Source organism: Myripristis murdjan, chromosome 14 (assembly GCF_902150065.1).
Source record: "Myripristis murdjan chromosome 14, fMyrMur1.1, whole genome shotgun sequence".
Taxonomy (NCBI): Eukaryota; Metazoa; Chordata; class Actinopteri; order Holocentriformes; family Holocentridae; genus Myripristis; species Myripristis murdjan.
In genome coordinates, this window is record NC_043993.1 from 29458393 (window position 1) to 29473755 (window position 15363).

Genomic DNA, 15363 nt, shown 5'->3' on the forward strand with positions numbered 1-15363 from the left:
TCACTAAAGGTTGGACTGAGTTTCAAAGGATGCTGCTAGTAGCCCTGATATATATTACAGGTTGTGTCAGTCTGATTTTTTGAGGCAAAAACGTGACAAATAAATTGGCAGAGGGTTCATATAGTTACAGCTGCCAGTGCAGGTCGATACAGATCGAGATATTTTGCGTCCTTGTTGGTGTACAGGTCTGGTTGCTCGCTGTGCGCTTAATCGATCTGTTTGAAACACCATTTTTGCTGGATAACTGCGCAGCCAGAAATACCCTCCATCTTTCTTGATTATGGGAAGGACTGTCTTCTCCTCCTCCCTGTGTACGGCCTCTCTTCCAAACCACTTAGCCTTTCCTGCTTCCCTCCTCTTGCTCTTTCTATCTCGCAGCTCTTTTGCTCTTTCTCCTTCCTTTGTTGTCCTGTCCTCTGTTTCGCGGTTGCTCTCCCGAGGGTGAGCAGGTGAGCGCAGGTCTGGTCAGTGCCGAGAGGCAGGTTAGAGCAGGAAAACTTGCCAAAACTTACTGTTTTTGACTCGTCTGGGAAGTCTTCAACTTGGAGTTAATTTAAAGTTCTGTATCAAAATGCCGCCACAGCTACAGTGTAGGTGTAAGATTTTCAGATGTCTTTAAATTCAATGCAAGAAATCACTCAGAACATCAGTATCATCATCAGACAGTGGACTGCCTTTGATTTACCGAATGTAAACACGATTACTTCCATTTTAATTTGTGCTTTATCTGTAGGGTTTTGATATGCTGTTGGTGTAAAGGCAATATTTCAACACATTATCTCTCAAAGCAGTACTTCTATGGAGGGTTAATACTGAGGCTAATCAAATTTATATTAATAAAACATTACTACCTGACTGAAAATGAACTTTTATAAATAGGCTGCCTGGATATATAACAGACCTCTGTCAGAGAAGACATCCAGTCTTTTAAGAGTTGATTAGCAATCTTTAGTGCAGCTTAATGTTGGTTATATTTCTAGCTGATGAAAACATGCAGGTATGACATCACCAGGAGGTCATGGTCGTGGACCGATATTAAACAAACTTTTGGCTGCAAACACTGATGCAATATTTATTTGACAAAATGGCCTCCACCACAGTTCACATGAAAAATGCTTAAAACGATAAAAACTCTGCGATGACTGTAAAAAGATTTATAAGCACAAGCGCGCGGGGCCTACCTTGTACGAGCAGCCGTGTGGTGTGTACGGCCTCTCCCTGGGGGCTGAAGGCTCGGCAGGTGTACGCCCCGCGATCCTCCCGAGTGATGGACAGCACCGTCAAACTCCCATCAGACACCTGAGCAAACAAGGAATCAAAGTGTTTATTGATCGATGAAGCGAAATTGTCTTTTCGTTCTTCTCAAAAGCCAGCGTTCATTACAGAGCGAAGATTCAAACACAGGGGACTTGGAGTCAGATTCAAATCTTACAACAAAAAGCATACGCACTGAATAATTCTCAATTAACCCAAAACACAGTGAGCGCTCGCAATATAGGTATGTATACACACCCTTAACTCATGTGTATATACAACATACCTAAATATCACACTCAAACAGTGCGAGAATGATTCAAAACATGAGAAAACCCAAGGGACACATTGACAAAATCAACACATAAATACACACCAATCACCAATAACTGTCCATTACCGCATGATAAACAGACACATTTAGCAAAACATGGCAAATAAACCATGGAGGGAAAAAAAACATTTAACTTGCCACTGAAAACGACTTATATCTGTTTCATTTCCATGTGACAGTGGGAAGTGTTGAATGGCTTTGAAAGATGAGCTGTATGCATACTGGAGCTACTGTAAATGGATTGAGATGCAAACTGTTGCCACTAACAAGGCATCCAGTTTGTGTTTCACTTCACTGTACCATTTTTTTTTATTCATGTCTTGCTGCTGATCTGTGACAGGACTTCACCAGTTGTAGCTTTATCTACACACACACACACGGCACTGGGTACTGAAGGATAATACTCCCCTGCCACTGACCACATGAGGCACTGAAACCTGAACACTGCAAACTTTCAGTACTTTTGTGTTTTAATTCAGCCGGTCTCCAGCCACAGTCAGCCATTACAGAGGTGGGCCTTCACATAAAACACAAACTTGCTCAACACTGAATGACTTTATGCAGCTGCCTGTCTTTGTTTTTTTTTAAAAAAAAAAAAAAAAAAATACAGCAAATGAGACAAAACAGGGCTTGCAAATTTTTCTAGCCTGTCTAGCCTAGACAAAAAAAAAAAAAAAAAAAAGTTGCTGCACCTCCCATACAGTCTGTCATCGATGCCTTTTGCAAAATGTTTCTCAAAACTACAGTTGATAGACTTAGTCTGAGTTATATCGATGGTATATCTGAACAATATTCATGATGATGTAAAAACTGTTAATTATTGAAAAAAGTTGATTTTCTGTCTGTTTCTGTAGCCACCACAGATCTTTCACTAATGTAAAAATTAATGACAAATGAATGGATGACAGCTTTCAAAGTATTTTCACCAATGACTGAATTTCATTTTTAGATTAAAGCCGAATTATGTAATCTACTACGATGTCTTAAAGCAACCATATCTCCTGGTTTCTGTGTGGCAGGTCTTAAAGTGGCTGCTAATTGCCATAAATAATTTTACATTTTCACAACAGATCAGTGCAACAGAAATGATTCTGGCCGCCCTTTCCTCTATTGTTGAGCAAAGTGAAAATGTGAGGAGCAGGAGTCGAGAAGGGGTGGACGGGGATTTTTTTTTCAAAACAGCCATTTATTTGCCAGGTGCTGACATTTCTGTCTTTCAAAGCCCATTTTCCACTTTCTACTCTGAGACAGTGGTATTGATCAACAATCCCAAAAACGTTACCTCACTAAGGAACACATACAAAAGTTAAGACAATTATCGTACACGTGATTATATATTTCCACATGGTGGCACAGGTTCTGCTCTCTGGGTCGCTCCCCATGTGAATCCAAGCAGCGTGCTTAAGATTCAACAGGGAGTGCACTCAAACCACTCAGGGGTAAACAGATCAGGACCCAGCAGACACATATCACTGAGATGTGGAATTTACATAATTTCAAGAGACAAGCCAACAAAAACATAGCAAACATGGCAAGTACATTTGATTAATAAGAAACCAGAAGAGAAGGAGACTGTGGGGGTGGAGGGAGAAAACAGCAGAACTAGTAAACAACATCGTGTTACTCCTCATTAATGAATGAGGAGGTGATTAGTTAAACGGACGGGCTTGTTTCAGGTGCTGAGCATGATTGGGATTTGTTTGGATTAGCTGCCTGTCGGAGCTAATGTGAGGCAACTTTACAGCTTCAGCAGGTCAGCATGAGGGCCTCGCCTGGAGCGGAGGGCTTAAACAAGCAGGGTGACAAATTGAGAAGATTTCAAAATGGAGGCCAGTGTTTGTGCGATGATGAGCCCGTCGTAGACCTTGGCTCCCTGTCTTTGAAGAGGGATCGAGGAGGTGTGTGACGGGAGGCTCACATGTACAGTAAGTGGCTGAATCTCTCCCTCTGTACCTCAGCCCCATTTTGCCCCAGTCTCTCATCCCCTGCCTCGTCACTTTCTCTGAGTTTGTTTTGGCTGAATGACACAAGGTTTTTGAAACCAACCACAAAAACAAATTTTTTTGTACCGTAAGCATATCAGTCATATCAAACAAAGCCTAAATTAAAACTCTTTCCAAGCACACGCTGTTCACAGACCTTGACATCCCTTGCCACAAGATTAATATTCTCGAGCACCAGATATAAATTAATTTCCCAGCGATTTTCTTCAAGAAAATAAGCAGATCACACAGGAGCAAAAAGAGCAGCGTGATGGGGGATCTTTCAGTTTAAATGTGATTTGAAAATGTGTCTTTTTCGATTGCCTTGTGAACAAGACGTACGCTCGCTGTGTTCTCCAAGTTCAAGGGGTGTCTGCCACCAAATTCATGCATAAAGTTTGGGCAAAAAGTGCATAGTGCAGACTTTTGGCAGCTTTGTATTAATAGCCAGTTCAGCAGTAACTCAAGTTGAAGCATCCTCCTCCATCTACATGCAGTGTACAGATCCATCTACATGTTCCTCTATTTTAGGTTATGTAATTTCTCACTAGTCTCTAAAAGACTTCAATATAATGGTGTGGCTTGTGTGAAGCTTCTGCCTGAGAAAGGGGCAAATTTAGATACAAACTGAAACTCTTCTATGAACAAAGCTCAGTCATTTGAATAATTGATCCAATGTGTGGGTGAGTGGGTTCCATGTCTGCATGCAGCAGTTGAGATATTGTATACAGTACTGTAATTCTTCCCTGGTGCAGTTCTCACAGCTTTGTCTCAATCTCAATCAATAACAAAGAAGAAAAACCTATTGTCAAAAAACTAAAAAAGAGAGCGAGATGACCGAGCAAGCCATTATCGGTATCTGTTTCTGTTTCTGTATCTGTATCTGTCTCTGTATCTGTTCAACCGACTAAATGATCCATATCTGTATCCATATTCCAGATGGGCAAGGCCAAAGCGGAAGCTGGAATTTTAAGCCTGAAACGGATATGGGTTGATCGGAAGATGCGCTATTTATTGTTAATTCAAAAAAGATGATCTTCAGTGAGCTCCGAACTGAGCTTTGGATCAGTGTTTTTGATCACCTGAGTAAGAGAATGATTAACAGAAGTTTTTTTATATATAAATGTATCAGTAAAGATGTGCAGTAAAGCATGAAGCAAAATGCATGGACTAGATTATTTTAACTCTCGCGTGGGAAAATATTATATCAGCCTTTGACATGTTTTACAGTGTTTTTCTCAGGTGAGCAGCGGGTGGCTTGCAGGACAAGAGCTGCCTCCTCCGGTCACTTCTGCTGTGCTCTAGCCGCTGTGAAGAAATATGCATACCTTGTACTTGGCATTGCTGACCATGAGGTTGCCGTCCCGCAGCCAACGGACCGATGGTTTGGGGTTGCCGAAGGCCGTGCAGGTCAGTGTGATGCTGCCCCCCTCCTTGGCCTCTACGTACTGAGGTGGCGTGTCCGTGAATGTTGGAGGAGCTGAGGAGTCAGAGGAGAAGACAACGTTGAGAAAAAGAATGGAACGAGAACCAGGGTAAATTATGTTTTTATGTTTCAAAAGCACGCTGACGTGAGGGTATTTCCTTTGTTCACTCCTCGAAAATCAAGTTTGAGTTTGGAGGAAAGACCTACTACAGCACCCCCATCATGTGCAATCAGACTAAGAACTGAGAGAAGGGTCTGAGAAAATTCCTCTGTAGACTGTTTGCTTTGAATGAATTAACTGCATCAACTCAAACTAAGAGCTATTACACAAGCAATTAACAACCAACTTGACAAACACTCATTTGATACCTAAGAGGAATAACACAGCAATTCAGCTCTACACACATGGTTTCCTTTGAAGAATAAATTAAAGATCTGAGCTCTGCAGTAATGTGCATCACCACAACCCCATCATTTCTTCCTTCACCTGTGGGAATCTAATCAACCCATAAATCCACTGTTCAACATTTCGGCTAAACTATCACATAAAGTTGTCCGTCATGGTCTGAATTGTCAGTGTAGGTCTCGTGATACCCAATATCCATCCCAATTTAATAATTTGCTTGATTATTTTAAGGAATGCCCCAACATTTTGGCCATTTTTTACTGTGATGGAGCCAGGCTAACGACTCTCATAGACTTCAAGCCTTTATGATAAGCTGCCCCAAAATGCGACACATAGGAACCAAAGCAGCGGAAATACAGGTGTAAAAATAGTATTGAACGTCTTGAATCTAAAAAGTTTGGTCCATCAACCAGAAGTGTACTGCTCTACAACGACTAAAGTGCGTAGAAACCTGTAAAAAATGCCATGATGAGTGGCAACACAAAGTTTCATTTTGGAGCACTACACTCCTGGACTTGGTGCACAAGACTTGGTGGATGTGTTACACTCACATGGAGGAGCAAATACTACTACACGGGTAAGAATCTGAGAATGCCCTCAAGTTTTGGGTTTAAGAGTTAGGCCCCTATCTGTGGATAGAGTTTAATACGGGGATAAGGGTGTATCAAATGAACAGACCAGGCAAAATGTGGTTTACTCTTACAATTTTTCAATAGGAAAATCTACTGAGGAGGAAATCTTAATTCTTATAGATGGATGTTTTCAAATCTTTTTTTTTTTTTTTCTAGATTATAGTGTATTGTTATCTTGGATTTGAAAGACCGTAATTATATCATAGAAAAGGATTCTGTGATACCATCTATTTTGAAACCCCTTCTCTCAATATAGCCTACAGAAAGTCAGACCTTTCAAGTCCTCCTTTTATACCGTTTTCTCAAAACTCATTAAGTCAAGGATCATGGAACCAATCCCAGTTTCTCACTTATTTTTAACTTTCATTTGTTGAGCTGTAATGTCCTTATGGTAAACTCACAAACTGCAGAAATTCACAAGTTTACCACTTGAAGAAGGCCATTTAAATGTGCAGTAAATTGCCTTAAATTTTTTAAAAAAGATGGTGCAGAGTGAATGTGGCTAAATATAGCAATTCAGAAAGCAGGATTAGAGCCATGCCTCACTGTCACTTGCAATATTATCCATGAGCAGTAAGTCAGGAAACAGAAAAAAATAAACTCAAAGGCACTGAAACATCCCAAACATTGTTTAATATTTTAAACTGAAAGTTGAAATGCCTTTTTTTTCCCTGGGAGAAGACATCTAAACCTTCAAGGGTAGCTTGTTACACAGTACCAAGAGCTCTTGGCATTAAGTTCTCATTCCTCCTCTGAGCAAGCAGTCAAGTGGACATAATAGCGGGAGACTGGCCAATCAGAAAAGTTACCAAGAGACCATTCAATAATGCATGTGTGTAAACCTTTACCTGGCTTTGACTCTGCCGCCTGGTTTGTTGCAGATACTAGTTCCAGTGACCACAAATTTAGATTCACAGTATAGCAAGAAAGCAAAAGAGAAAATATAAGGCAAAATAGGAAAACAGGAAACACACATAGGTGCAACAGCAGCTACCCAATCAGATACTTGATGTCCCATAACGATTATATTTTACCCCTAGTATTGTTTCACTACTCTGATATCCAGTTGCAGGTGTATGTGTACAAGCCCACAATGTGTATTTGCCTTTGTAATGAGGGCTTTGTCCACTGCAACCTTACTATAATATCCCTCTCTATGTAGAGTATCTCATGGAGGAATGGTTTTCAATCACTCCAGTAGAGTCGCAGAGACTTGGATAATCCATGACAAGGAGCACTGAAGCCGTTCTGGTGGCTTGCAGTGGCCTGACACCTTAAGACACTTGATGTTAACGTTTCCTTAAATCTGCCACCCTTCTGCATAGCTGGCATTGGTCTTGCACCCAAGCTCCTGCTCCCTGACCCACCAGACGTGACGTTCCACATACCAACAACCACTTTCTGCTGCTGAGGTCCAGTCCACCACGGGCGACACCTCAGCCTGCCAACCAAGAGGCCTCACCATTTCCACTTCTCCCCCTGCAGGTGGTGGGCCCACAGGAGGATGGACTCACACTGCTTATTCAGGCTGCGCCCCACCGCACACTGAGAAAGAAACAGTACGGGAAACAGTCCAGCCACCAGGTGCTCACCTACAAGCTCTCCTCCCAGGCCTTGGCTCCAGACGGGGCCCCAATCTGCCCTAATCTGTGCAAGCTGCCGGTCTGCTCTTTCAAGACACTCCACTTAATGCTCAGTGCTCTTGGACTGGCCACTCATCTGAGACAGAGTAAGGTGATGATTCCACATACCTGTAGATGTATGTAATGTAATTTCTTTTTGAAGATTATTAAAACTAAAACTGTAATAAGACTTATCTTTACAGTAGTCATTATCAAAACTGTAAGTACCCTGAAGCCACAAACGGATTTACTGTGTGCTGCTATTCATGTCTGTCTGAGAAGCCCAAATATTTACAAGATGGCATCAGTGCACATCTTAAAATCAACTACAACAGTAAAGACACTAATGGGTTGATAATCAGATGTTTATATGATCTATCTATCTATCTAGATAGACAGATACATACATACATACATACATACATACATATATATATATATACACATATATATATGCTTCAACAGTGCCAGTCAGACCATGTACAGCTCCACTGTGTAATTCTGTGAATTGTATTTTGAGTCCTATTTCCTAGCAGTCATTTCTAAGTTGATAAAACTGGATTCTGCAGTCAAATTGCAAACTGCAGTCAAAATTGACTGACTGTCCATAGCTCACCGTGTGCAAGGCAGTCTTTTTGAAGTGAGCTGCTGATTTCCTCACTCCCCAACCTCTACCTCTGGTCACGGTCAAAAGTTCCCCCACATTCCAAATACCAATTTAACCCACAGCTGGAGTGCAGTACCGTTGGTTTAGGCACCTTCTCTTCAAGTTGTCGAAAGGTGTAAAATTGTTAACTTAGGTAGAAGTACACAAGGTTGAGGGGAATTGGGTGCGTCAAAAAAGTAAATCACAACACTTATAGCTACAAAAGAGTTACAAAATGTAACTTTCTGTCTTGAGGCTGTGTAGTACATGATTAGTCCCCTGTCACTGGTCAAGTTTTCACCTTACCACATCGCCCATCTTGACGCTTTAAACGCTGCTTCACCATGAAATGGTATCTAACCTGAGGCTGAGGTGGCTGACATCTGAAATGTCACTGTAGGTGCTGTGCTGTCATAATGCTGCTGTGCTCTTCTGTGTGTTACTGCCTTCCACCGTTGTTCTTGATGCTAAGGCTTCCCTTTATTCATCATCATTGAAAAATCAACATATATAATTGAAAAGCCGAATTCTGGCAAATGCGGAGGTCCTAGGACTTGAGCACATAAATGCAGGCTGACAGACACAAATAATGTATAATTTAATGTGTCGTATTTATTTATTATGTTAATGTGAAAAAGTCGCATACAGTAGCTCTAACATTTGTTTTTGTTCTTCTGTATCTGAATGTTTTGCCTCTCTCTAAAATATTTTGACAAATGTGTTTTGTTAGAGTTGCTTTATGAATAAATCTGACTTGAATAATGACATGTCAAATGCATCAAGATGTTCAAGCAATCTCCGAATTTAAAGTGGCAATCTGTCAAACAACAAACAAATACTGCTGTTTTAGTATATAACTGAAATAACTCTTAGGGATCTATTTTTGTGACAGTGGATGGCAAGGCTGGCAGCACACTGTTTTGTTTGGTTTTTTTATTCTTTTTATTTTTTTCCCATTTCCTTGCCAGTACCTGTTTGGTATTTTGGTGACTCACCATGAACTTGACTGCACCGAAGTGGGAGGACAGGCACAGCGGAGGGTGCATAAGTAACAATCAAGCAACGTAGCGCAACTTTCGTGTCAAGGTTTATGGGGATTTGCAGGATGAAAACTGCTCAGCCCGTCATTTTCACCAGCGTCATCAACCAGCCAGTGTTCACATAACACTGGATGGTTGATCATGCTGACGCAGGAGCAGAATCTAGGTTTTGGTCTTGTGTTATCCTTACATCCTGTCAAGTAGCATTAGTTGAAGAACACGCATATAGGGTTAAAATAAATAATTAACTTCTGATGATAAACCATAAATTCACCTCCACAAAGGCACTGTTGTTATCGTAATTCAAATTTGCTTATCAAATGATCACAGTTTTTATTATGTTATATGTTCTGTCATGTTTAAATGGCTGATTTTGCTTCGGAATCAAAAAAATAATTATAACTATCAATGACTACTGCATATTTTTTATGGCTTTATCACACCTAGGATACTGCAGTTACATATTTGCCCTACACCTCTGAGGCATCAGGACAATCACTATAAAAATATTTACTAAAGAACAACACAGTAATGAAAATGCGTTCCTCTGCTTCTTTGGAAAAGGACCTGAACGCCAGAACTCCTCCTTCAGAAAGACCAACTTTAAACCGGTTGTTTCAAACACCAAATGTTAAAGCTTTGACTGACTGGACAGAGATTTAAGATTTACAGATAATAATATAGATTTTTCATAAGGTTATCACCACCATATTCCACAGCCGCCACTACATTCACATTTTTTCAGGCTTTTCGGATGGCTTGGGTGCTGTGTCGCTAGAGCTGTGTTGCACCAGCAGGATGAGGAGGGTGCGGCGTGTGTGTGTGTGTGTGGGTTCTGTGTGGAGTGAGTGAGTGAGTGACAGAGACAGAGAGAGAGAGAGAAAAAGAGACTGCAAATGTACACATGCATGTGAGTGTTAGAGCAGCTTCCCTTTCATCATTAAGGTGACTGCATTCACAATGGATGCGGCACCTTCCGGCAGGGTTGTGCGGAGGTGTAGGCGTGTTTTTTTTTTTTTTTTTCCCGCTCTAGGACATAACCACTGTGCCAAAAACTAAATAAATAAATAAAATAAAATAAACAGTAAATAACGTAACTCTGTCTCACTACTTTTTCCAGTGCCGCTGGTCCCTGTCTTCATTCACTCTCTGGCTTGTTCTCATTGCTGCTGTCTCTCTCTCTCTCTCTCTCCTGTCTGGAGCCAAAGCTGACCTGACTGTGTTTTTCTGGAACATTAGTCAAGGCAGAGCTACTAGACTGCAACCAACATGGCTGCAAAGCTAACCCAATAATAACTTCTAAAACCTCTAAAATCATGATAAATGAAGTAACCAGAAAACAAACAAACATGGCACCTATGTAATACTGCATGCAACTGCATACCGCGCCACACTAGATCACCAAAGGGGAAATTCCCTCGGTGTGACAGCCCTATACATAATTCATATAATATTGTGTTGTATCAATCAGTGATACTGTAGCAAAATGAACATTTAATGATTTATTATAAATGTGGCATAATGTTACTGCATGCAAAACAACATTTTGAGTAACTTGTCAGGTTAAAAGAAACCGATTTGTCAGGGTGTGTGACACATTTTGAACCCACCACCACAGAAAAAAGGCTTGCAGGATTACAGCAGGGACCATCATACAAAGCACATCCACCTACAATAACAAAACAGACCCAAGCTCTGCCTTTTAACTGCCCCGCTCCCACTCCATCCCAATCAACCCCACTCCATCTACAGACACACACACTAACATGACTGCCAGTGGTTCAATACAGATTTTGTTCATTTATAATTCCTGTTTTTTTTTTTTTTATACATTCTCTGTATAATCATCTCAGGACTGAAGCTTATCTGCTTACATGTGTAATCCTGTAGCCTCCCTATTGCTAACATGTCATTCCATCTGCAATCATAAGCCAGGCCATAGTGCTAATTCCACACTCCACGTTAACACGCTGGTTTCTCACGCCAAAGAGATGATAGTGATAAAAGGCCTTAAAGCCAACAAACAAGTTCTTCCGTTGACTGATATGTATTTCTGTTCATTTAATATTGTGTATGTGAGTGGCAGGTCAGCTAAAATGGCAAACGGGCCCAAGTGTTGGCACCCAGTGTTGGCACCAAGCTTCAAACTACTTGTGACTCACAAAACTAGTTTCAAGAGGAAGCAAGATCTTCTACGTGCTGAGAAACTGAAAAAAAAAAAAAAAAAACTAACATCACTGGCCACACAAAACTTCTCAAAAGCTTAATTCTTTGTTAAACATTGCCAGGGGAATTTTCATTTTCATAATTTCATTTAATAAACAGACACACTGCCCAACTATGACACAGGCACTAAAAATCTCACTCATTGTTGGACATTGCTGTTTAAAAGAAAATGACTATTTGGGCTCCCTACTTGGTTTTCTTGATCACCCCTTCACCCCATGCAACACTACCTGGAGCAGCTGACTCAAGGAAGAATGGCTGAAGTGCCCTTTATGGCAATAGCTTGACATAAATCTGAAGTGTACAATGGAAAATTTATAGCAGTGGACTCCAGAAAGCCATTTTTTCTGATGTGGAGAGTCAAAGGCGAGCTGATGAATATTGCTGTGTCAGAGGAGCCGGTAATGCACACACACACACTGGGCCTCGCGCCTACAGTATGACATTCTGCCGCCACTTAACATGTCAAGCAGAAGAAGGGCTAATCATCCTCCAATGATTGTGACTCACATAAGAAGACAGCAGGGGAGAATAAAAAATGTTAGACATGTTGGAGAGCTCAAGCACAAGGAGGAGATTTTTTTTGTGTTAGTGTGTCTGTAGTGGAGCATCTTGGAGGCATCTCAATTATACTGCACGCTATGATGCAAATCAAAAAAGTGTGCAAGATGTCTTGCAGGTGCATCGTACATGAAATGCAAAGCTGCTGACGGTTTTGCTTTGATTGTGCAAAAATAACATTCTGCACAATGTGCTACCCACTAGCACTGCAGATACAAACTATGTAATACACACGCTTTGTCAGGTCTTAATTTTTTCCTTTCCACTGAGCCTTAATTAATTAACCATATGAACTGTTCTAATTACAGCAGTTCCTTGACACTGCGATTCACACATACATTTCAGTCATATCTTCAAAATAATAATCAAGTCCTCCTTTGTCAGGATTTGATTAACAGCATTTTTCTAGCAATAACTAGAGATCTACTACTTAATTTTAACTTCTTCATTTCTGTACATTTTCCTCGTTTGCGTGACTCGTGTTGAATACTTGTTTGAGAGAAGAAAAAAAATCTGATCGGGAACAAGTTTGCAGTGTTTGCCAATACAGTGTGTGCAGGCTGAAACTGATCATAAATCATACTGTGCTTAACTGCATTCCATCATGCAGCCCACTAATGAGATGCAATTCATAAATTTATCATGGCAGTGATCACCATAACAGGATCCAATTACCATTGACCTATTCTGAGCAGTGGCATATGTGACAGCCACTGAAATGTTTGTGCTCTGACTGTTGCTTAGTCAACATGTATGCTATATGGATCACATTGGAGTCCAACTACAGAAAGCAACTAATATTCACACCCTCATGTCCTATGACAAAATCTAAGAGTTTGTTGTAGTTTTGTTATATCAAATCTTTTTTCAGGTTTAATATTTGTATCACAAACCACGCTGACAGTAGCACCCTCTGTACTTGAAAATGTAGGGATGGGATATAGATGCTTATTTTTCCTTGGAAACCAACTGTAGAACCCAGAATAAAATGCCATCCATAAATTACACCGATATTTCACACTGTGCTGCACAACTCAGAGGCAGAGTAAACCCTACAACCTAATATTTCACCGTAATGTACTGAAAGGAGCTGGCATAAGAGCAACCTATGTGCTGAAAACTCTCATGTTGATGAAAGTTTTCAGCAGCCCAGGTCATGGCATTTCTAGAAGTCGTAAGTCAGGTACCGAGGAACTGAGGAAGCGTCTTGGATAAGCAGTGAAAAACTCTTCAAGAGGAGTTCTTTGTCAAATTTTTTACTGGACAGGACCAAATCAGGCCTGCTTGTTCAACACTGTAATCGAAATGGCTGCTCTAATGGTCTCTTTGATTGTGTTTGGCCAAAGTAAAAAAAATTAAATGCAGAAAATCAAACAGCTGGCGGACACTCTTACATTTTTAACAACATGGCAGATAAACTTTGAGGCCATTTTAAGGAAATGCCTGTCAAGTCCAGGTGGAGGACTTCCGTTTTTCTGGAGTACCAAACTCCTTCATTTACGACTAAATTCTGTACAGAATCAACAGACGCAAACCTGACAAAAAGGGCATTGAGTGCGGGTGGGAACGGTGACTTGTGTTGTGAGTCTACACGTCTGCCTGTCTATCTCTGTTCCTGTTGCTGCTTGAGCTCTGATTGCAACAGGAGGCTTTCTCTCTTACTGTTCTAAGTACTGCAGGAGGTAATATGATTAAATATTTATCTACTGTGATGATAGTAAACTTGTTGAGTTTGTGAGCTCACTCTTCTCAGCAGTCAGCAAGCGCATTCTTGTTATGGTAGAGTAAATCATTGACCTGATTCCTCTTTGCTGACGCACAGTGGCAGATCGGCATATAGATAAATACAGAAATTGGGATTGCCTTCACCACATAACCTAGCAGTATTAATAACCAAACTAGCACTGGTGTGCAAATACACTGCTCAAACACTGTCATCGGTGTCAGTATACTTGGTAAAGTGTTGTTACATAAAAGTATTTCATAGTCATCACCGCATTTTATAGAGAAGGATTCTGTTCACAGACCAGTATTACCAGACCAATGCATGACAGCAAGGGAATAAGCCCATTTTGTGTGTAGGACTCACTTCATTATTGCTCTTTCAGCTATCAAACACATTGGATTCCACTGTATAATGCTGAATCTTGAAAAGAGCAAGCCTGTAATGAAGTATTACATCAAACAGCCATTACACAGGCATTCAGTCTATCACTATGAGGGAACCAAATGGCCCAATAGATAAGCCTATAGGCTGGTGCTGGCGTCACGTATTAATGTACTCCGGATATTGGCCTATTAGTTGTCCTCCTGAGGCCTTTATTCTCTCATGTTTTACTCAATGCCTTGTTCCTGAGCATGCCGCCAGTCACAAGCAGTAGCAAGCGAAGTAACCCAGATTGCTGTAGGGTGCAACTGCAGCATTATCAGTGAGCACAGACTGGGAGATAATGAGTTAATATTGGACTTGTGGACCCACAGCCCACTCATTTGGCTAGAAAACACTTAATGCTACAAAAGCTGTTTGGACAACTTTAATGGGCATTTTATGTTTTTTTCTTCAGAGCTGTATAGAGATAACCCTGTTAGGTTCAATATTTTTGGACACGACTAAGCTGGAACTACACGGGCTAATTGCTGTTTGTTTACTGACCCTAACGTGACACTGAATTTTCATTTTGGGATGGACCATTCCTTTAAGCAATACCACACAAGAAGGAGTGCTGTACCATGAGACACTAGCACTGTTGTGTTGTTGTATTACAGCATGACATCAAATACATTACTGCTATTACGACACCATGAACAATGAACAATTTTAATGAATAATGTTACAATGTTATCAATACCTTTCAGAGAAATAAAAAATAACTTTGATTCAGAGTTTTTATTACACTAACAAACTAAATTACACTAAATTACTCCCATTTTCCATGTCATATTAGTGAGCCACCATGTCAATAAAATAACTTCGGGGTTGTGTTCTGAGGAAGTTATTTTCACTTTGTGGAGTTGCACAGGTTACAATGCTGTGTGGGTTAGCTGGATAACAGTAGCTGCAGTTATAAACTCTCTGCTGTTAATACTTCCAAAAATAACTGCACATAGGGCAACACAAGACCACTAAAGCTGTGGTTGGTCCACTTGGCCACTTCTTCCACCATGCTTTCACTGTTCCCTGAGACAACATGAAGCCGGCCAGAGAGAGACAGGCTGAGGAAGTTCCCAAATATG

The 15363-nt window shown here is 40.7% G+C and overlaps 1 protein-coding gene across 1 annotated transcript in view; it reads right to left on the bottom strand.

Moving 5' to 3' along the window:
• Positions 1-15363, bottom strand: part of LOC115371540 (protein turtle homolog B-like) — a 139220-nt gene that overhangs the window by 64710 nt on the left and 59147 nt on the right. The window contains 2 exon segments of the mRNA XM_030068973.1: positions 1182-1299; positions 4899-5050. Coding sequence (XP_029924833.1) covers positions 1182-1299; positions 4899-5050 — 270 coding nt within the window.